Source organism: Trachurus trachurus (genome assembly GCF_905171665.1).
Source record: "Trachurus trachurus genome assembly, chromosome: 12".
Taxonomy (NCBI): Eukaryota; Metazoa; Chordata; class Actinopteri; order Carangiformes; family Carangidae; genus Trachurus; species Trachurus trachurus.
Window position 1 is genome coordinate 752,501 of NC_139908.1, and position 24,186 is coordinate 776,686.

General features: G+C 41.6%; 2 protein-coding genes across 2 annotated transcripts in view; one reads left to right on the plus strand and one right to left on the minus strand.

Annotated features, from left to right (window-relative positions):
* Positions 1–24,186, minus strand: part of ube2l3a (ubiquitin-conjugating enzyme E2L 3a) — a 274,466-nt gene that overhangs the window by 174,266 nt on the left and 76,014 nt on the right. The gene's annotated exons all lie outside the window — the stretch shown is intronic.
* Positions 9,318–24,186, plus strand: part of rasgrf2a (Ras protein-specific guanine nucleotide-releasing factor 2a) — a gene marked incomplete at its 5' end in the record, with an annotated part of 53,540 nt that continues 38,671 nt past the window's right edge. Inside the window, one exon of the mRNA XM_083983609.1 lies at positions 9,318–9,602. Within this exon, the coding sequence (XP_083839735.1) occupies positions 9,318–9,602 (285 nt within the window). The remainder of the gene's footprint in view (positions 9,603–24,186) is intronic.

The following is a 24,186-nucleotide window of genomic DNA, read 5'->3' on the forward strand; positions in this document are numbered from 1 at the left end:
CATAACAACCGCGTTTGGGAGAAAGAGGGAAAAGTAGACGATGATGATGATCAGTGTGTGTGTGGCCGTCAGAGTGGCAGGAGCACTGGTAGAGTAATCCCCCATAATCCTTTGCTGCTGCTATAGCTACAGATGAGAGACAGAGAGACAGAGCTGCTATTAAAGGGATAGTTCAACATTTTTGAAAATTGGCCCATCGCCATGATCCCCCTAGTAATAGCAGTAGGTTCGTTACCTTTAATTGTTGGTCCAAGCTGCTTTTAGATCGGGGGAGAAGAATACCGAGCGGCGCAGCTACACTACGGAGGCTAATGGAATTTCTTGGTTTTGCTCATCAAACTCAGCAAATACACAACCAAAAAACTCAAAAACGCTGTGGTGGACAAGTTGTGACCTGCACATTCACCACGCTATGAGATAATAGCGGAAAGTTGCGAGATGGAGTTGTTTTAGAGGCAAAGTCGGACTTTACACTCTAGACGGCTGCTCGGCGGAGTGATTTCAAAAGCGCCTGTTTACTGCAGATACGTCCGTATACTACGGCACTGGCTGAGGTGCGCACACTGTGTCCCTCCGACCAGTGGTTCACTGAAGAAAGTAGTTCCGAGTATTTGCTTCACTTCTCTTAACTTTCCGCTATTATCTCATAGCGTGGTAACTGTGCAGGTCACAACTTGTCCACCACAGCGTTTTTGAGTTTTTTGGTTGTGTATTTGCTGAGTTTGATGAGCAAAACCAAGAAATTCCATTAGCCTCCGTAGTGTAGCTGCGCCGCTCGGTATTCTTCTCCCCCGATCTAAAAGCAGCTTGGACCAACAATTAAAGGTAACGAACCTACTGCTATTACTAGGGGGATCATGGCGATGGGCCAATTTTCAAAAATGTTGAACTATCCCTTTAAAGCCCCTTATGTCCCCACCAGGGGCGGATCTAGGTTCATGGGAGATCCGAGGCTTAGCCCAGAGGGAGGAAAGACAAAGATCTGCCTTTTTTTTTGTCTTTGTTGCTGACTGTGATAGGCCTACTGGAAATTTCAACATATCAACTTTAGGTAAACAAAAGCATTGTCCTGAAGGGTCCACAAACAGGTGTTACATCATAAAAAAAAAAGAAAATATAAAACATAATCATAAGCTACTCAAATAAAAATGATATGGCAGTGCATGTAATCCTGATTGACATCAGCCTCCCTACCCACAGCATTACGCTTAAAGGGATAGTTCAACATTTTGGCAAATTGGCCCATTGCCATAATCGCTATAGTCATAGCAGTAGGTTCGTTACCTTTATTTGTCGGTGTAAGCTATTTTTAGAACGGAGGAGCGGAGCGGCAGGCTGTTCAGAGCTACGCTACGGAGGCTCATTATGGGATTTCTTGGTTTCCCTCATCAAACTCATCAAATACAAAATCCCAAAACTCCAAAACGCTTTCGTGGACAAGTTGTGACCTGCACATTCACCACGCTATGAGATAATAATAGAACGTTACGAGACAGAGTTGTTTTAGAGGTAAATTCATGTAAAACCACTGATGCGTGTTGCCTTCAGGGACAGTTTTTCAGCAAGCAGTCTCTGTATTTACCTCGCAAACGGCTGCGTTTCGTAACGTTCCATTATTATCTCATAGCGTGGTGATTGTGCAGCTCACAACTTGTCCACGAAAGCGTTTTGGAGTTTTGGGATTTTGTATTTGATGAGTTTGATGAGGGAAACCAAGAAATTCCATTAGCCTCCATAGTGTAGCTCTGAACAGCCTGCCGCTCCGCTCCTCCGTTCTAAAAATAGCTTACACCGACAAATAAAGGTAACGAACCTACTGCTATGACTATAGGGGTTATGGTGATGGGCCAATTTGCCAAAATGTTGAACTATCCCTTTAAAAAAAGAAAGAAAGAATCTGAATTTAAACTCAATTTGTCTGACTTACATTTATAGAACTCACAAAAAGTGCATATTTGATAAGAATATCCCTATAAAAAAGTTCATGCTACAGTGATATTCTATCATGAGGCCTTTTAAATGCGGTAAAAGTAACTTCAAATCACATAATCACTGATAAGTGTGCGTCTCTCCTAAAAACCGCGTTGAGGTTTTTTTTTTTGCCCCTACTGTAAAACATTCGGGGCTTTGGCAAAAACATCCGGGGCTTGAGCCCAAGTAGCCATCCCCTAACCCCGCCCCTGGTCCCCACCCAGGACGAGATGGGACGGGACAGACATGATGGGAGACACGGGAGAGACAAGTCAAGTCAAGTGAAGAGATCTTTATTGTCCCCTTTGTAGTGCAGCCAGCAGCATAAAACAACAATAAAAAAACAAAAGCACAACAGTGATGATGAAAACAATGACGATGACATAAGCTAATAATAAAAGTAGCAATAAAATACACACACAGGACAACAATTGGCAATCGTTAATAAAATAAAACAACCAACAACGGGGCGGCAGTGGCGCAGGTGGTAGAGCGGGTCGTCCAATGATCAGAGGGTTGGCGGTTCGAATCCCGCTCTGTCCCGGTTGCTGCCGTAGTGTCCTTGGGCAAGACACCTTACCCACCTTGCTCCTGATGGGTCGTGGTTAGCACCTTGCATGGCAGCTTCCGCCATCAGTGTATGAATGTGTGTGTGAATGGGTGAATGTGATGTATGATATACTGTAAAGCGCTTTGGGTATCGTTTCTGATGGAAAAGCGCTATATAAAATACAGACCATTTACCAATAAAGTGCAACAATGCCACCTGGATGAAACAGGAGTTAAAGTGACCACAGTGCTGTCAATTGTTAAGAAGGCCAATGGCCGCTGGAACCCAGGAATTTTTAAATCTGTTGGTCCTGCGCAGGGCCGTTGTATAGGGGAGAAAGGTGATGATAACTCTAGGGGCCCAGCGCCCAGTGGGGCCCATAAAAAACCCCAGTAGTCTAATCTTTGTAGTACTGATTTATTCTGCATAAGACCCTGACTATAGTACAACATCTTTCCAAGAATATTTGTCTTATTTCTTGTCCAAATGTCTCATTTCTAGTCAAAACTAATCTCTTTCCACTTAAAATAAGACTCATTACCTAAAAATTAACTTGTTTTTAGATCATTTTCACTTAAATTCACAAGAAATAGAAAAATCTGCTAGTGAAAGTAAGTTTTTTGTGCTTGTAATAAGGAAGAAAAACTTGCTCCACTATCAGATTTTTTCTACTTATTCCAAGTGAAAATCAGCTTGAAATAAGTAAAAAAGTGTCTAAAAACAAGCTGCTTTTAATATGATGAGTCTTATTTTAAGTATAATGAGATTTGTTTTGACTAGAAATGACATTTTGACTAGAAATAAGACAAATATTCTTGCTAAGATACTTGAGTTTTTGCAGTGTAATGCTGCATTAGCATCAAAACAAAGAAGGCTAAATAAAAAACGATAATACATACGTAGTCTAAGAGAAAAAAAAGGAAAAGTTAGGGGGAGGGGCCCACTTTAGTATTCTTTAAGGGGGCCCAGAATTCCTAGCAACGGCCCTGGTCCTGCATCTTGGCACATGAGGTCTGAGTCTGGATGGGAGCAGTTTAAATTCAGGTGACATGATGAGAGATACGGGGCAGGACGGGACATGAAGGGACAGCCAGGCCGTGGGGTTAGGGTTGTGGAGTTGTGGACACTGAGCAGCGTGAGTCTCTGCCCGGCTGTGATGCAACGTGTCCTTGGCCTGTCCTTTAACCTGAGGGATTGTCCCCGTGCTGCTGCTGCTGTTAATGCTGCTGCTGCTGCTGCTCCTCTCCTCATTCAGCTGCAGTCTGACTGTTATTGTGTGTTTCCGTCGGTCAGCGTGGCTGCTGTCCGGCCCGAGGACACGTCGGGGTCAGAGGTCGAGACGGGACTTGGCCGATGACACCTCAGAGACAGACAGGGTTATTATGTTACAGCAAACCTGCATTTTTCTCCTCATGTTCCTTCTTCTCATCACCAAACGAGGCTGCTCTCTCTCTGACAGCTGGTTTTTAAAGGGATACACCAACATTTATTTTTCTTCATGTCTTGCCTCACTCCCGAGTCCATGACCAGCAGATAGACACCATCCTTTCGACTGTGCGTGCAGTAACAAGGGAGATAGAGCCGTATCGCCGTAATTAGCTTAGCTCAAACACTGGAAGTGTATAGGTAGTGTTAGCCTGCCTCCACCTAAAGTCGCTAATTAGCTTAGCTCAAACGCTGGAAGTGTATAGGTAGTGTTAGCCTGCCTTCTACCTAAAGTCGCTAATTAGCTTAGCTCAAACGCTGGAAGTGTATGGGTAGTGTTAGCCTGCCTCCCATCTAAAGTCGCTAATTAGCTTAGCTCAAACGCTGGAAGTGTATAGGTAGTGTTAGCCTGCCTCCCACCTAAAGTCGCTAATTAGCTTAGCTCAAACGCTGGAAGTGTATAAGTAGTGTTAGCCTGCCTCCCCCTAAAGTCGCTAATTAGCTTAGCTCAAACACTGGAAGTGTATGGGTAGTGTTAGCCTGCCTCCCCCTAAAGTCGCTAATTAGCGTAGCTCAAACGCTGGAAGTGTATGGGTAGTGTTAGCCTGCCTCCCCCTAAAGTCGCTAATTAGCTTAGCTCAAACACCGGAAGTGTATGGGTAGTGTTAGCCTGCCTCCTACCCGAGCTGAAATCAGCAGTCAGAAGCTGGTTTCATTTTAGCTCTAAACTCTGTAAATATATCACTTTATCCACATTTCAAACATGTTTAGGTGAGAAAGTAGCCGTTTAGATCAGCAGTGTGTCGTTAATTTGTCTAAATACCAGCTGTTTACAATTTTGTTGGGAAGAATTCGGCGCTACTCAAGCTAGCCGTTGTGACCAACGCACTTCCGGTTACTTTCACAAAATAAAACACCCGTTGCCCTTTACATACAGAAAACCATGACGATAGAATTAGTGCTTTTACTTTGAAACAGGAAGCTACCTACCCTCGATGTAGCTAGCTTGAACCAAAATAAAGCGTCTTTGCTTGAACCCTCCGTTTTGACCGATCTCGTCCCGTTAGCGGCATTTGACCGCTCAAGATGCCTTACCGGAGAGTTTTGTCAGCTCTGAGACGAAGATCGGCCCGCCGGTTTCCCTTTAGAGTTGCTGAAGAGTTTCTCTGATGACTTTAGGTGGAGGCAGGCTAACACTACCCATACACTTCCAGTGTTTGAGCTAAGCTAATTAGCGACTTTAGGTGGAGGCAGGCTAACACTACCTATACACTTCCAGTGTTTGAGCTAAGCTAATTACGGCGATACGGCTCTATCTCCCTTGTTACTGCACACACAGTGGAAAGGATGGTGTCTATCTGCTGGTCATGGACTCGGGAGTGAGGCAAGACACGAAGAAAAAATGTTGGTGTATCTCTTTATGATGAAGGAGTGTGAACATCCCAGTGAGCTGCAGCAGTGTGGGTCTGATGACTGATGTGTGTGTGTGTGTGTGTGTGTGTGTGTGTGTGTGTGTGTGTGTGTGTGTGTGTGTGTGTGTTTGGTCCACAGGTCAGTGCAGAGAGCAGCAGGGTTAGACTTCATCACAGTCCACTGACACTAATCTTCCTAACAGATTACACTGGCAGCGCCGCTCAGTTATATTGTGTCTTTTGATGCTGCAGCTCGATGTCGTTGTCGTCTCTGTGGAAGTATGAGAATCTGTTGAACTCCACATAACAACACACACACACACACAGACACACACACCTACATGCACTACTGCACTATGGACTTTGGTTATACAGATGTGCACTGTCACGTTCTTCATTCTTCTTTTTATTAGTTGCCATTGCACTTAGGCCTATTCTATGCAATGACCAAAACGTACGTAATACTGTAATTACTTGTAGAAACTTTAAAGGGATAGTTCAACATTTAGTCAAACTGGCCCATCACCATAATCCCTATAGTCATAGCAGTAGGTTCGTTACCTTTAATTGTCGGTGCAAGCTATTTTTAGAACGGCGGAGCAGAGCCGTGAGCTGCTCAGAGCTACGCTACAGAGGCTCATTATGGGATTTCTTGGTTTCCCTCATCAAACTCATCACGGTGGCACAGTGGTTAGCACTGTTGCCTCACAGCAAGAAGGTCCTGGGTTCGAATCCCCGGCCGCCCAGGTCCTTTCTGTGTGGAGTTTGCATGTTCTCCCCGTGTCTGCGTGGGTTTCCTCCGGGTGCTCCGGTTTCCCCCACCACTAAAAACATGTCAGCTAGGTTAATCCTCCAGTCGGCGCCCCTGACCAAAGGCACTGGCTCATAATCTGGAGTTGGTCCCCGGGCGCCGCACCGTGGCTGCCCACTGCTCCTCAGGGATGGGTTAAATGCAGAGAAAGAATTTCACTGTACTAGCTGTATATGTGACAAATAAAGTACCTTTACAAATACACAATCCAACAACTCCACAACGCTCTGGTGGACAAGTTGTGAGCTGCACATTCACCACGCTATGAGATAATAACACAACGTTACCACACAGAGTTGTTTTAGAGGGAAATTCATGCAAAACCACTGATGCACGTTGCCTTCAGGGACAGTTTTTCATCAACAGTCTCTGTATTTCCCTCTAAAACAACTCTGTGTGGTAACGTTGTGTTATTATCTCATAGCGTTATCTCACAACTTGTCCACCAGAGCGTTGTGGAGTTGTTGGATTGTGTATTTGACGAGTTTGATGAGGGAAACCAAGAAATCCCATAATGAGCCTCCGTAGCGTAGCTCTGAGCAGCTCACGGCTCTGCTCCGCCGTTCTAAAAACAGCTTGCACCGACAATTAAAGGTAACGAACCTACTGCTATGACTATAGGGGTTATGGCAATGGGCCAATTTGACAAAATGTTGAACTATCCCTTTAACTTGAGAATTAGAGCAGTGTTATCAGTTACAGCCTCTGACCAGACCTTGACCTGACCCCGTGACTGCAGGGCGGATGGGTGTGTGTGTGTGTGTGTGTGTGTGTGTGAGGGGTGGACCTCACAGGAAGACTAAATACCCCCTCTACCCCCCCCCCCCCCCCACCCACCACCACCACAACTTCCCCCAATCAGCATCACATTGTGCAGAGTGTGTGTGTGTGTGTGTGTGTGTGTGTGTGTGTGTGTGTGTGTGTGTGTGTGTGTGTGTGTGTGTGTGTGTGTGTGTGGACAGAAGTGAAAGTCTGTAGCAGCTTAGCACAAAAGCACACACAATTATATGCACACAGACACACACACACACACAGAGTCGCTCGCATAACATCTGTCTCCATGCATACTCACACACACACACACACACACACACACACACACACACACACACACACACACACACACACACACACACACACACACACACACACACACACACACACACACAGTCTATAAAGCGCTACAACATCTGTTTGTGCTTTCAGGCTGCAGGAGAGTTTCACAACAAACAGCTTCATCTTCTGCAGCGCATCACCAGGTTACACAAATAGAAACTTCTGCTTTTGTCCACGACTCAAGCGTCACTGTGTGTGTGTGTGTGTGTGTGTGTGTGTGTGTGTGTGTATGACAGGGTGTGTGTGTGTGTGTGTGTGTTAGTCGGGAGCTTGCAGGTTTCCTCCCTCTGACTGACAACGGCCTGTTTGAGAGTTTAACTTGTTTTAAAGGATAATTGCCGTTTTTAACATTCTCAATTCTAAATGAATGTAAGGACCTTTTAACTCTTGTACCCTGATAGAGTTCTATTACATCACATCAGTGTTAAGTTGTGCAGTGTAGGCTACAATAACATGTTATAAGTCATAATAAGACCAAAAAAACAAAGAAAATGAAAAAAATATATATATATTTGTGATACCTGAACAGTGTTATAACCTAATATATAGGCTACTTTTAGTATTATAATAAATAATTTAATTTTGATAAAGAGGAATGAATTTGTACTGAAATATCTTGTCAAATTGTCTTTTTTTTTTTTTTTTTTTAAGTTTATTGCATAGGTGACTCAACTGTACAGGTACTGTATGGGGTAGTATGAGGTTTGGTTGATGGTTGAGACGGGACCATGGTAAAAATGCACCTCATGGTTATGAACTGATTGTGGAAAAAATAAACAAATAATAAATGATATTCATCAATAATAACTTAGTAGACAAACACATTAAACAGCATATGAAAAATCTCTAATTTTCAGTGTATAGTTGTTTTTTTGCAATATCTGTTCAAAAATGGAAAATCAAAAAGTGTCTCAAACATATGGGAGAGTGGGGTCAAGTGTAACGGAGGGTCAAGTGTAACACCTCACGTTCACCCAGTCAGAAACAAGCTAGAGTCATGATATTCACTCTGCACATGCTCACTATGGTCCTCTGCCTACCTGGGAGAAATCAGCCCATTATCTGATGGTTTTATCAGGAAAACACTGTTTTTGGGGTAAGAAAGTAATTTTTCAAAATCGCTGTATATTTTAACTGGTGTCCTGAGTTCTTGAAGCAATGAACCTCAGGTTATATCATGTTGATGCCTGATGTCTTAGCTAACAGCCTGAATGAGTGCCATCTGATTCATTGCCTTCTACTAGCACATTGGGGTTTATGCTGCTATCTGACAAGGGTGGGGTCAAGTGTAACACCTTGACAACCCTGTTTTCAGCAATGACAATTTGTATCACAATGCAGTTTTTACTTGTTTTTAATGAAGCAAACCTACTCAATGTTTTACTACATACTAAATTTACTCCGTTACTGTCCACCACCACGCGCTCCCGTGCACCTGCTCGGAGGGGGCGTGTCTCTGAGCGCGTGCAGCTCCCTGTCTCTTTAAGTTGGTGTCAAAGCGGATTAGCGCTGATCTCCGCCGTGATTCTGCTTTCACCGTCTGTTCTCTTCTCTTCTCTACCCCACTCTACTTTTATTTCTGCGCTGCTGTCTGTCAGTCCGAGCTGCTGCTGCTGCTGCTGCTGCTGCTGCTGCTGCTGCTGCGGACGGGGGATTTATTTTATGTTTTTTTTTCCTTTTATTTTGTTGTATTTTAACTCCTCGTCAAAGTTTGGAGCTCGGAGGAAACTGAAGCTCCGTGTTGAAGCCGCTCAGTCCGGATGAGAGGATGAGCGCTGCGCCGCGGACGCTCCAACTTTGTGCAGCATGGTAATAAACATAGATATAGTAGTAGTCAGGATATATATCTATGGGTAATAAAGCCGGATTACCTCCCTCTGCTGCCTCGTATCCCTCCGCTGCGGAGTAACGGAGTAACGGAGCTGTGATGTGATGCGGCGGCGGCGCAGCGTCTGAAGTTTGGCTCCACAACATATTATTCATATTCATATTAATATAAACAGACTCTTCATCATCATCAAACCATAAGAAGATGCAGAAGAGCGTGCGCTACAACGAGGGGCACGCGCTCTACCTGTCTGCGGTGGCGCGTAAAGAGGGCGCGCGGCGCGGCGTCCTGGGTAAGAAGACCACGGAGACCGGGTCTGGCCGCTGGACCGAGCGGTTCTTCGCGCTCCACCAGAACCTGCTGTTCTACTACGACACCGAGCAGAGCGCGAGGCCGTCCGGCATCTACCTGCTGGAGGGCTGCACGTGCGAGAGGGCACCGGCGCCCAAGGTGTCCGCGCTCAGCAAGGAGCCAATGGAGAGACAGCAGGTAGAGACACACACACACACACACACACACACACACACACACACACACACACACACACACACACACACACACACACACACACACACACACACACACATGGAGAAACAGCAGGTAAAGACACGGCAGATGTTTTATTTCTTATAATAATGTATTTTATTCATATAAACGACAGCACACTGCAAAACCTCAACATCTGACCAAGAATATGTTTCTTATTTCTAGACAAAATGTCATTTCTAGTCAAAACAAATCTCATTCTATGTAAAATAAGACTCATCACATTATAAAGTCACTTGTTTTTAAGAAACTTTTTACTTATTTCAATCATACAATCATTCATACATTCATCATACATTCAATCATCACTTGAAATAGATATCTTTCTTTCTTATTACAAGCACAAAAAAAACTTGCTTTCACTGGCAGATTTATCTACTTATTTCAAGTGAAAATTAGTTTGAAACAAGTGAAAATGATCTAAAAACAAGTTAATTTTTAGGTGATGAGTCTTATTTTAAGTGGAAAGAGATTAGTTTTGACTAGAAATGAGACATTTTGACAAGAAATAAGACAAATATTCTTGGAAAGATTTTGAGTTTTTGCAGTGTAATAAGGCAGAAAATTCACTGGCACTGAACCTTTAAACTGTTTATATCATAATAACGTAATAATAACAGTGTTTCGCATGATTCAATCACAAACAACTTTAAAAAAAAAAGCTTTGCATGTATTTCCTACTGTAACGTGCAGGGTGTAAGTATAAAAGTAAAGTAGAGGGGGGTCATGATGATAAACAGCCTTTATGAAGGTGTTTTAGTTCTTATAATAATGTATTTTATTGATATAAACGAGAGCAATAAGACAGAAAATACAGAAACTAGTTCACTGACATTTATATAAATTCACATTTCAAGACATTAACAAACTTAAAAACTGTATCACTACTATAATCTGATTCTGTGCACTGAACCTTTAAACTGTTTATATCATTAGAATGTAAAATATTAATGTGCAAAATACCATTTAATTTCTTTATTGAAAATGTCAAGCGTAAAAACGAAACAAACAAATAACAAAAATAAAAACAATGAATGAATAAATGTGTATTAATAATCATCATCTCTAAAGAAGGTGCCTGTCATGTTCAAAAGGGGTAAGAAGAAGTGAAAAACTTTTCTGGTCCTACCCCCTTCTGCTATTCATATAAATAAGTTATGAAAAACAGTCATAGTCAAATATACAGTATATTCCAGATCATTTGTCCATAAAATAAAGAAGAAAAGAAGAAAAACACTAGTCCATCTCATAGGAACTCAGTATTTTGTTTCTAAATCATCTTTTTGCTCCAGGTTTTCAGCTCATGGCTGCAGTTGTTCCACAGATGAACTCCTGTTGTTGTGACACAGTGACGTTTCATGTTTGTCCTTACTAGTGGTTTTTTCAATATATAGATTCCTCTCAGGTTGTGCTGACTTTCTATCAGTTGAAACAACCCTTGGATACTGCTAGGTATCTCACATAAAAATAAAAACATGATAATAATAGCCGTGTGTTTCACATGATTCAGTCACAAACAACTTTTTAAAAAAACAGACTTTGCATGTATTTCCTACTGTAACGTGCAGGGTGTAAGTAGTTTATTACTGTACTGGAGTAAATCAGCTGATACAGAGCTGCAGTGAGTGAACCCATGTTCAAGGTTTCCTGTTGAAACAAAACCATAAAGTCACAGTTTAAGTTTAGTAAAGAAATCATGATTAAAGTTTGTTCAGCTTCAGTTTAGTTTTAGTCTTTTTATCTTCAGTAGAAACTCAGAAACAGCTTCAGTCTGATTTAGTGAATTTGATGCAGAAAAGAATAAAAACAGACGACAGGAACCAAAGGAGAAGTAAAACAAAATGTATCATAGAGCAGTTAAAGGATGTTAAATAGGTTTTTTCACCATTTATACAAAAAAATCTACAGAAAGAAGGAAATAAAACTATAAAACAGTTGATAGATGACATAAATAAACCACAATATTCAGAACTGGACTTCTATACACATAGTAGCCTATATATACGTATATAATCATTCTATGAAGTGAAGCGTTGTGTTAATATTGACGGTGTCTTGTTCTCTGTGTTTAAGGTGAGGGAGGAGTGTGTTTATGTAAATGTCATATCAACACACACACACAGATGTCAAACAGTGTTTACACTCTGTTCAGTGTGTGTGTGTGTGTGTGTGTGTGTGTGTGTGTGTCATCAGCTCATTTTCTTCATCGATCCATCTGCAGATGAATTTCTTGATCTCTAAACGTTGTGAACCAGTGGAGTCGTCCAGTTTCTGTCTCAAACCAGCAGCAGCTTCAGTTCATCTGTGTTTGTTTCTCAGTAGAAAGTCTTTGTTTTTTGGGGTTTGGACTGTTTTATAGATCAATAAAGTTATTGATCACCAGAGACTCTTGGTAACGGTGTGAAGCAGCAGTATTATTGATCATGGTAATAAACAGTCTGGTAGAAGTTTGAGCCGTAGCAGCAGCGGAGGCTAATTTTAACCGACCCACATTCCTGTTTGTGCTGCTGCAGGACATGAAGATGAAGATGTTTCCTCCTCGTCAGCAGCTGCAGCATCTGGATTAGTATTATTGTTATTATTATTATTTCATTCAGACGAGGTTTGGGCTGCAGGCGGGGTCACAGTCTGTTTTCATTTGTTTCCTTCATTTATTTATTTTAGATTCAGTCTGGATTTAATGAGTGAAACACGACTGAAGTCTCTGATCCCTGACCAGTCCCTCTGTCTTCACACTCACAGGAAGCTTTAAAGGATAATTACCGTTTTTTACAACCTGGACCTTATTTCTATCATAAACTCCGATCACTTCCTCCCCCAGATAACTTTGGTGTCATTCCAAGTGGTTGTGATGAAATGAGCTCCAGCCGAGAGGCGCGTATATCCGTATAATGGAGTCTACAGGGCAGCAGAATGCAGCCTCTAAATAACACATTATCTGCAGAGAAACTCCTTCATTTCACCAAGATTTAGTTCTGATAGGCTAGTGCTATTCCCCTCTGAGTCCGGGGTTAGCTGTTATCAACATCCGGGGTCTGTAGGTTGACCTACTGACCTCTGACCTGGATGATGTCATCTCTGAGCGCCACGCGGCGGTCAACCTACAGACCCCGGACTGAACTTTAATAACTCGGATCGGAACATGAGCTTCTTTTTTTTATATATATTCTTTAACTTTTATCACGTTGTTATCGTTGCGTGTGCGTCCTGAAGCTGCAGTGAGTTGGTCTCCTCCTTCTCCTCTTCTAACTCTTCTTCCTCCTCCTCTTTTATTTCTCCTCCTCTTCCTTGTCCTCTTCTTCCTCCTCGTCCTCCTAGGCGTCCGAGGCGCGTTCGTAGCGGAAATAATGAAAGTTATGGCAAACAAACACTGCATATCTCCAAAATCAGGCAGGTTTCCAGGATGCCAAGTAGTCTACTCATTTTAATGTAACTATTGCAGATGAGAACCGGTGTCAAAGAGGAAAAAAAAAAATCATGATCGATTACCATGGCAACGAACGAAGCTTCGAATTTTTTGGGTCAGCCCTAGTGTGAAGGATTTAAAAACAAGAGGAGCAGGGGCGGTGTGTGGCGCAGTGGTTGGGGCGGCCGCCCCATGTGGAGGCTGCAGTCCTCAACGCAGGCGTCCCAGGTTCGGGTCCCGCGTCGGGCGGACATTTCCTGCATGTCATTCCCCCTCTCTCTGCCTCCCCCTGTCCTGTCTATCTCACTGTGCTGTCAAATAAAGGCAAAAGCGCCAAAAAAAAAAAAAATAAATAAAAAACAAGAGGAGCAGGTTTAAATGTCAGGTTGTCAGCTCTGGAAGGTCACAGGCGTGAAGGAACTCCTCCTCTTCCTCCTCCTCCTCTTCTTTCCTCCTCTTCCTCCTCCTCCTAAACACATTTGTATTTATATGGAGCTTTATTTTGAAAGTCCCCACCTGAACTCACTGTCATTTGTTTCCACTTCCTCTTTTCAAGCATCAAATATTAAAACTTTTCTATTTGTCTAAAACAAGTCAAATCAGAAGCTGTATCTACTGAGGCTACCTCCTCCAGTTAAAACCTGCTGTTGAATATTTAACGTCTATAATTGTAAAGTTAAAGTTAAAGTCCTGGTTGTTGTATAGTTTTGTGCCGGTCACGGCTCTGTGAGTCTCGTTGTCTCGTTGTCTCTCGTCCTCGGGCGACGTTGTGTTTTCATTCTGCAGCAGATGTTTCACCTAGACGACGCCTGATTGGACGAGAACACGACTCTGTTGATCTTTCATCTTCCACGTTTCCAACACGTATGGAAACATAAACACTGGTTTTAAAGCTGCATCAATAAGTAGACTTGTTGTTAGATGCAGCTTTAAAACCTCTATCTGTCTAAATATCTATCTATGCCCGCTGGGCGTCGGGAGACGCCTCAATAGACCTATTGAGGCGTCGGGACACGCCTCAGACGCCTCAGTAGGTCTATTGAGGCGTGTCCCGACGCCCCAACGTCCCCCAGGGGACAGAGAGACGAGACAACAACAGGAAGTGTTTGTCTTCTGTTTTTAGACTCAATATGTAACTCTTCTAACTGCTTCAAGTTTCCTTCAGTGTCACAGAGACTCTGAGACTGACTGAGCAACCAGCTGAGCAGGAAGAGTTTCTGGGGACATGATAAAGTGACGGACCGGTCAATAAAGCGAGGGACCGGTCTGGGGACACGATAAAGTGACGGACCGGTCAGTAAAGAGAGGGACTGCGTTCCCAAAACGTGTTGAGTCGCCCTCGTTCACTTGCCCTCAGCACTTGCCCTCGGGGGAATCCCCGCCGCCATCATAAGGGCTGTTCCATTTCTCTAAACAGCTGAAGTGAACTTGGTGAGATCGACCCTTGAGGGCTGAGTGATCAAGTCAACATCGATGGTCACTCCAGAGCTGTATATCACCCACAATGCATTGCAGTGGTGCACGGAAAATACGTCCATGCGGTGGCGATAATGAACCTCAAGCACCAGTTGTGTGTTTACCACCAAAGAAGAAAATAAATGAAAGGGGTCAGTAAATATTCAATTAAATAAACTAGTTTAGCAGTGACATGTCAGAACAAACTATTTACAAGTGGTAGGCTAGTAGAGATAAACTTATTTGTCACCAAAAAAACGTGTCTAAAGAGCCTTAATCTGACATTTCATATTCACATAGTTGCTGTGCCTGAGTTGATGTGTAGTTTAATAAGGAATTTTAATCAGGATTGGTCTGATGAAGCAGAGCTCATCATCAGTGACAGACAGAGAGAAAGAGTAGGCCTAGTATTGATATTATAGAGTAGTCTATTGAATTTTCACCGTAAACCGGCCAACCCCCCTTTAAGAGGCAGTACAGCGCTACACCTACGACATGTGGTCGACCAGTGATTGTTCCAGCTGTTAGTGAACGAGGGCAGGTGCGTTCCGTTTACCTCTTCTACTCCTCCCCCGCCCACTTCCCCTCCACTCTCCAAGTGGCCTCCGTGTGACGTCATAGCAAGGGCTGAGGGCTGAGCGAGGGAAACTCAACCTGTTTTTGGAACGCAGCCAGGGACCGGTCTGGGGACACGATAAAGTGACGGACCAGTCAGTAAAGAGCTTCTGCACATGCGCACTTCCCCCTTCTTTTAGTTTACAGCGACACCGCGGATATGGATGAAAACAGAGACGTTCTTTGAGGAAAAACACAAGCACGTCGCAACGAATTCCCCTCTGTTCTATTTCTGATTAAATTAAATGTAATGTAGACGATCAGTTAATGTAAAACATTTATTTATTGATGTAAATGTGGTGATTTCTGCACATACAGACAGCAGCAAGTCAGCACTGCTCCTCTGACCAGCTCCTCCTGAAGCTTCACTTTTCATTTACACAAACTAATCAATGAGACCATAAATTAATCTGCTCCTTTCTCCACCGGCGTGACGACATCTGGGTGACCGGTCGATCACAGGTTCGATCCCCTCAGCCGGCCGCTGCTGCCTCTGAGATGAGCCGAGGGGGTCATTCCTATCCCTCAGCCCTATGTTCCCACATTTCTAACTTTTGTTGTCACTGAAAATTAGGCCCTATGTTCCCTCAGCCCTTTGGTCCCACCATTGGTTGGGTTTAGGCAATGAAGAAAGGAGTTGGTTAAGTTTAGTAAAAAGACCCGGTAGAGGCTAGACAGGCCAGATAGAGAGAGTCCAGTGGGAACATAGGGCTGAGGGAACATAGGCACGCTCCTGAGCCGAGCAGCGAGCTAACGTTAGCTCCCGGTGGCTGTTCCCTGTAGCTCTGCACTTCTCCCAAAACCTCGGAGCAAACTTCCAAACAGACGTCAGTTGGATAAAGTGACCACAGATCAGGACTCTAAACTGTGACTTTCTCGCATGAAAAAATATTTAAAATTAATAAAGTTTTAAAAGTTTTTTAACAGCGCTACAGTGGACTTTTAGCTGCTCTACTGCTAGGCTAGCAGTTAGCATAGCTTTGAAGCTAATGCCGTAAAATGGTGCATGCGCAGAAGTCTGGAACGGATCGTGTTCCGGGTACGGATCGGGCACTGACAGGGCCTTTAGTTGTTGTTCTTGACTTTATATCACATGGACTGTTTAGCATTAGCTTAGCATTAGCCTCTAGCCTGGTCCCTCTCTTTATTGTGTCCTCCAGAAACACGTCGAAGATGTTGTGTTGGGAGTTTTTTTGTCAGACTGATGAAGTTTGTTGCTTTCTGAGCTTGTAGCTACGTTTGTGTCTTTGCATGTTTAGTGAAGCTGCAGTGGTTTGACCCTCCAGGGCCACCGTACTGCTGACTAGTGTGAATAAATGTGCCGTACATTTATTTTCCATGTCAGACAGAGTTACCAGGCTGCAGAAATGCTTTTGTTTTTGTATTTCACAGAGACTAAAGATGTTTTCATCGTGGTGATATCACATGTAGGCCTACCGATGATTGAAATGATGTGAATATAAATCATAATCTACTCATAAAACAGTTTGCATTTATTAGTTAATTTATTAGAAGTCTGTGTGCTGTGCTGTTCTCAGTTCAGCTGGTGACTGATCCTGCAGAGTTCCCCCCCCCTCGTTTCTCTCAGTGGGATTAGTGAGAGGAGGTGAACAGGTTATTAGTAAAAGTGAGACTCCAGTGTTGTGATCATTGTGTGTAATGAGCTGGAAACTCAAAAAGCTGCTGCTGCTTCTCTAATCTGACTGACATCCACACTTTGTTTTCATTGTTCAAAACGCGTCGTTCCAGTCTGATCCCTGAGTTCACACTCGTCTCACAGCAGCAGCAGCAGCAGCAGCAGCGTTACTGTAATGTGATGATGTTAGGAAGCTTCGGTTTACAGTAAAGTTTCTACATCTCTGCAGAGTCAGACCTGTAATGATGATGATGATGATGTTAGTGAAACAGAGAACAAGTTGTTTTTCCTCCTCAGACTCGTTTGTTTACAGCTTCAACCCCACTAATCTAATATTGACCATCTGGTTATTGACTCTTATTTTAGCTTCAGTTTGTTCTCAAACAGCTGGAGAGAAAAATAACAGACTGGATGGATGGATGAACGGATAGATAGATAGATAGATAGATAGATAGATAGATAGATAGATAGATAGATAGATAGATAGATAGATAGATAGATAGATAGATAGATAGATAGATAGATAGATAGATAGATAGTAGGGTTGTCACGATACCAGAATTTCAGTAGTCGATACCAATACCTGTGAATTTCCACGATTCTCGATACTAATTCGATACCACAATTAAAAAAAGCAGAACCCATGTAGCTTACTTTTAAATTCACTACTTTATTGAAAATTGTTTCAAACTGTCAAGTATTTAACATAACTGTGCTTCAACATCTTTTTGCACAGAATTTAATAGGGCTGCCCCCAAATAGTCGACCAAGCAAAAAACATTTGGAGCCCTGTCTGGTCAAAATTAAGTCCAAATCAAGGGACTTTTAATTTGAAGGGCCAGATACAGGAAGTCGACACTCACTCGCTGTCAGTTTTTGTTGTTTGCTTTGTTGTGACATCACAAAGTGACAGGAAGTCCTGACGGCTGGTTTTAAGGCTGTGTGTGTGTGTGTGTGTGTGTGTGTGTGTTGTGTTTCTCTGTGGACCGTTGCCCACGACAGCGGCTCACCTGCCACCACCTGACTGATGTATTTCCATGGTGACGAGGGTTGATAGCTGAAGTGGGGGGAGAAAACTGAGGAAGACGGTTTATTATGATAATAACTGTGTAGATTATATGTGATAATACGACGACACTGCTGTGTTTACTGGACATAAAACCAGAGATTCACTGTGTGTGTGTCTGTGTGTTGTTTTGTGTGTGTATGTGTGTTGTGTGTCTGTATGTAACGCGTGGCCGTGCTCTGGGATGCTGCTGCTGTGCTGCACTAAGAATAGCATCCATCCTCTCCAGTCCTTTATCCTGCAGCCACTGTCTGAATACCAACACACACACACACACACACACACACACACACACACACACACACACACACACACACACACACACACACACACACACACACACACACACACACACACACACACACACACACACACACACACACACACACACACTCTGCTGGTACCTGTGCTATTTGCAGCACACACCTTTTCCTGTGAGTGGACCTGTCTTCGTTGTGTCGCTGCATCGAGAGCTGATGGAGGAGGAGGAGGCGCACAGCAAAAAGTCAAAATCTTTCCAAGAATATTTGTCTTATTTCTTGTCAAAATGTCTCATTTCTAGTCAAAACTAATCTCTTTCCACTTAAAATAAGACTCATCCCCTAAAAATGAACTTGTTTTTAGATCATTTTCACTTGTTTCAAACTAATTTTCACTTGAAATAAGTAGAAAAATCTGCCAGTGAAAGTAAGTTTTTTGTGTTTGTAATAAGAAAGAAAAACTTGCTCCACTATCAGATTTTTCTACTTATTTCAAGTGAAAATCTGCTTGAAAGAAGTAAAAAGTGTCTAAAAACAAGCTGCTTTTTATGTGATGAGTCTTATTTTAAGTAGAATGAGATTTGTTTTGACTAGAAATAAGACAAATATTCTTGGTAAGATTTAGAGTTTTTGCAGTGTGCAGGAATGTAAAACCTCAGAGTTCATGCACGTGTCACCATTATCTGAAATAATGAGGTGAAAGTGCAGCAGCAGGATGAAGCAGCAGTAGCAGGTAGAGACTAGAGAGCTGCCGTCCTCTCAGTTACATAACAACTACAGAGTCTGGACGAGGTGAAGAACAGCTGAGCTCCGTCCTGCTAAACTCAACATGGAGAAAAAAACTAAACAAACAAACCTGAAAATACAAGATGATGATAAAACGAGGACATAAAGCAAAAATAAAGTTAAAATTAATAAAACAGCGATTGACAAATTAAATGAACTTAAGTTATTTTAATGCACCAATAGACTGTAAATAGAGATGCTGCACCGTCGCCATCTTGGCAGCATCTGACCCCGCCCCCAAACACTCAGATCTTCCAAATATGGGCAAAGAGGAGGAGCCTGTGTGGAGCTAATGGTGCGTTCAATCTGAAATCTGAAGTTGGATTTTCCAGAGTTCCCAGTTCGCTCCTCACAACAGCAACAACAAGAGAAATGTTTCTGGGGGACACAAATGAGTGATGGACCTGGCGGGGCTGCGCTAAGCTAAGCTAAACTAAGCTAAGCTAACATTAGCACAACGTCTCAATAAAACACATCCAAGCAACAATATCTGAATTATGCAACAATCACATTGTAATAAACTAAACAAACAGATGATGAGTCCGTCATTTTCTTTGTGTCCCGTGGAAACAACTTAATGATTTTGTAGCACATTTGTTCCTTTCTATGTATTTTCTTTAGCTGTGTGAGTTGAGCCTTCATGGCCACCGCAGAGCGATAGATATAGTCAGAGTTCTCCTTCTTTTTTGTTTTCTTCTTTTTCTCCATCTTCTACTTCTTCTCCTCCTCCTGTTATGTTGTGTTGTGAGTTTTTTTATATTGTCAAACTGAATTTGCACCATGTTTGCGTGTGTGTGTTTAACTCCAGTCTCAGTGAGTTGAGCCTTCAGGGCCACCGTAGTCAGAGTTCTCCTTCTCTTTCTTCTTCTTCTTCCTCCTCTTTTTCATTTACTTCTTCTTGTTCTCCTTTTTTGTTTTCTTCTTTTTCTCCTTCGTCTTCAACTGTCAGCACTTTTCAATCCAGGTTAAAAACATTTCTCTTTTCACGTGCTTATTATAGGCTAGCTGAGCTCTTTTTAACAACTTTAAATTCTATCTATTTTCTTTTAATCTACTTTTATTTGCTCTTGCATTTAACTCGGTTTTTTGTGTTTGTTTTTATTCTGTTTTATGCTTCTCTTTAAAAAAAAAAAGTTTTGTCTTTATGTAAAGCACATTGAGTTACCTTGTATGAAATGCGCTAAAGATGCCTTGCCTTCTACTTCTCCTTCTACTTCTTCTCCTCCTCCTGCACTGCAAAAACTCTAAATCTTACCAAGAATATTTGTTTTATTTCTCGTCAAAACAAATCTCATTCTACTTAAAATAAGACTCATCACATTAAAAGCAGCTTGTTTTTAGACACTTTTTACTTCTTTCAAGCAGATTTTCACTTGAAATAAGTAGAAAAATCTGATAGTGGAGCAAGTTTTTCTTTCTTATTACAAGCACAAAAAACCTGTTTTCACTGGCAGATTTTTCTACTTAATTCAAGTGAAAATTAGTTTGAAACAAGTGAAAATGATCTAAAAACAAGTGAATTTTTAGGTGATGAGTCTTATTTTAAGTGGAAAGAGTTTAGTTTTGACTAGAAATGAGACATTTTGACAAGAAATAAGACAAATATTCTTGGACAGATGTAGAGTTTTTGCAGTGTGTTGTGTTGTGAGTTTTTGCAGCTCATGTTGTCAGACTGAACTTGCACCATGCTTGTTTGTGTGTGTTTTTGCTCCAGTCACAGTGAGTTGAGCCTTCAGGGCCACCGTACCATAGAACCGTAGAGGAATCAAACTGAGCTCTGATGTGTTTGAGTTGTTTCAGTGTTTTTGGTCTTTTCATGTTGCAGCAGGTGAAGCAGAGTCTCAGACGGCTGCAAACTGGAGCGCGTGTGTGTGTGTGTGTGTGTGTGTGTGTGTGTGTGTGTGTGTGTGTGTGTGTGTGTGTGTGTGTGTGTGTGTGCAGTGATGCAGGGTCGGGGGGGCAGAGCTTACAGCTTCTCTCTCTCTCTGTGTCTGTCTGTGTGTGTGAGTGTCTCTCTCTCATTGTTGTGTTATCCTGTAGCTTAGCGCTGGGGAAGCCGCATTAACGATGCAAGGAGCTGCTGCTGCTGCTGCTGCTGCTGCTGCTTATGTAAACCCTACACACACACACACACACACACACACACACACACACACACACACACACACACACACACACACAGAGACACACACACACACACACAGAAGCCCTTAAGCCTCTCTGGGCCGCGGCCGACACACACACACACACACGCTAGCGAGTGTCTCTGACCCGCTGGTGGTTACATCATCGTTACTACGGCGACTTCTTCTTCTCTCTGTGGAGACAAAGTCTATATCAATATTTATATTTATATTTATATTTATATTTATATGTTATTTATATGTTCCAGGTTTTAACAAACTAAACGCTACAGAAACAGAAACATGAACATGAACATCTCATCGTCTCCTGAGCTGAGGACGTTTTATTAATAAATCATCTTTATTATTAATTATAATAATTATAATAATAATAATAATTATTATTATTTATTTTGTGTTGTTGCTCTGAAGTGTCTGTGTTGTTTAGTGGAGCAGATATTACGTAAGGTTTCTCTGTAATGTTACTAATTCTGTCTGTGCTGGTTTCCATTATTAGACTCTTTAGAAGTCGGACGGTGAAACGCTGCAGCTTCATTCAGTTTACATCTCTCTCTATTATTTATTTAGACTTTATCATGTTAAACTTAGAAAATATACTTTATACATTTCCCAGAGCTCAAACTGACGACTTTATTTTGTTTTAAATCTGTTTAAAACCCAAATTAATTCAGTTTATATTCACACAAATACGACGCACACTGCAAAAACTCAAATATCTTACCAAGAATATTGGTCTTACTTCTAGTTAAAATGTCATATCTAGTCATAACAAATCTCATTCTACTTAAAATAAGACTCATCACATTAAAAAGCAGCTTGTTTTTAGACACTTTTTACTTCTTTCAAGCAGATTTTCACTTGAAATAAGTAGAAAAATCTGATAGTGGAGCAAGTTTTTCTTTCTTATTACAAACACAAAAAACTTACTTTCACTGGCAGATTTTTCTACTTATTTCAAGTGAAAATTAGTTTGAAACAAGTGAAAATGATCTAAAAACAAGTTCATTTTTAGGTGATGAGTCTTATTTTAAGTAGAAAGAGATTAGTTTTGACTAGAAATGAGACATTTTGACAAGAAATAAGACAAATATTCTTGGAAAGATTTAGAGTTTTTGCATTTCGGAGTATTAGGGCCACATTGACAAATAAAAAAATCACCAACTTCGAGAATAAAGTCGTACTTTATTCTCCAAGTCTCTGTGTTTTGTTTTTTTCTCAATGTGGCCCTAATACTCCGTCGTACACAAACCTGTTTCTACTGGGAGGGATAGTTCATTTGAGTTCATTTACTTCAATATCTGCACATTGTTAATTATGTTTTTAGTTAATAATAAAGTTTGAATATTTACATGAGCATCTGAACTGAGTAATAGATTACATGTGACAGCAGATCAGTTCAGTTCAAGAGGAAACCTCAACCTAACTCTACGGAAGCCCTGAAGGGCAAATTAATAAATAATGAGTGTCCTCTCGGGGCTTCCGTACAAACGTCTTTGTGTTCCACTCAGATACAAGAGAACAACAACAACACAACACAACAACGACACTGTTTAAACATTCAGCAGCTCAAATAAAACATTTATTGTATTGTTTAGTGTAAAAAGTTGGATTTTAGTTTTGTGTTTCTGTTAAAACCTGATCATATCCGATGATCTAAAAGTAATCAGGATACATTACTTTACTGTAACATGGTGTAGTGGATTACATTTTTCAAGTGTCAAAGTTTTTGTCTTTAAGTGAAAACCAACAAAACGTTTGAATCGGTAGGAACACATGAGGTTGTTTCCTCTGCTGCTGCTGAGTTAGTTCATGCATAAACACACAGATCAAGTCCTACAATCAAGTGCATACACACATACACACATACATGTGCTGCTGTGTGAATTATGTATACTCTGATTCCAGTGTCCCAGTGACACAGGAGCAGTCACACAGAAACACACTGAAGCATTTAGATCCAACAATGAATTATATGTAAAGTTTGATGTGAACGAGAGCCCAGACTCTGAGCTCAGACTGCAGGTCAAAACCTCTGGTGGACACACTGTAAAAACTCAATTTCTTGTCAAAATGTCTCAATTTTAGTCAAAACTAATCTCTTTCCGCTTAAAATAAGACTCATCAACTACAAATGTATTTGTTTTTAGACAGTTTTCACTTGTTTCAAACTAATTTTCAAGATTTTTCAAGCAAAAAGATTTCGAGTTATTGCAGTGCAGTCACTAGTCAGAGCATCAGATCATTGGTGTTTGTTGTGGTGGTGAAGCTGCAGGAGGTGTTAGTGTGTGTGTGTGTGTGTGTGTGTGTGTGTGTGTGTGTGTGTGTGTGTGTGTGTGTGTGTGTGTGTGTGTGTGTGTGTGTGTGTGTGTGTTGAGGCTCGTCATTGGTGATGTGGTGTGACACGGTGACAGGACTCGGTGTGAGGCCCCGAGGAGACGGTGGACAACAACACACACAGACCAACACACTGTCTGTGATACCAGATAAATATATACACTATAACACAGGAGACACAATATAATATAATATAATATAATATAATATAATATAATATACAGTTGTGCTCATAAGTTTACATACCCTGGAAGATTTTGAGGAGAGTTCATCTTCATTAGTCGTGTCGATACATTAAAGATCAGTGACTGATTTGCTTGTCTGCTTATAATCAATACTTTCCTATTGATTAACCGCTCCAGTACTGATGTCAATAGAAACACTGGATGTCAAACGTCTATATTAACAGATAATAATAGATATAGATAATAGATATTCATATATTAACTCATTCAGTGCCAGAGTTGTTTCCCTTAGTGTGGCCAGTGCCAGCACTTTTGAGGATTTTTACTACTTTTCAAACAGTCACAGAATATGTTGTGCTGTGTCTAAAATGACACAGAATGTCTCAAATGAAAGGAGAGACTCTCTACTTACACCAAGAAAAAAAAGTGAGTTTGTACCATGTTTCACTTTTTAGTTATCCTCATTTGAATACAGCATGTTTTCTCCAAATTCAGCATTCTGGGAGGATAACTCAGGTTTCTAGTGAAGGAGACATTTTCAAGCAGAACTCCTCTTTTACACCTTTTATTTTTGACTATTTTTGACTTTACGATGATTCTCTCTGTCTCTGTGTCTGACTGTCTCTCTCTCAAATTACCT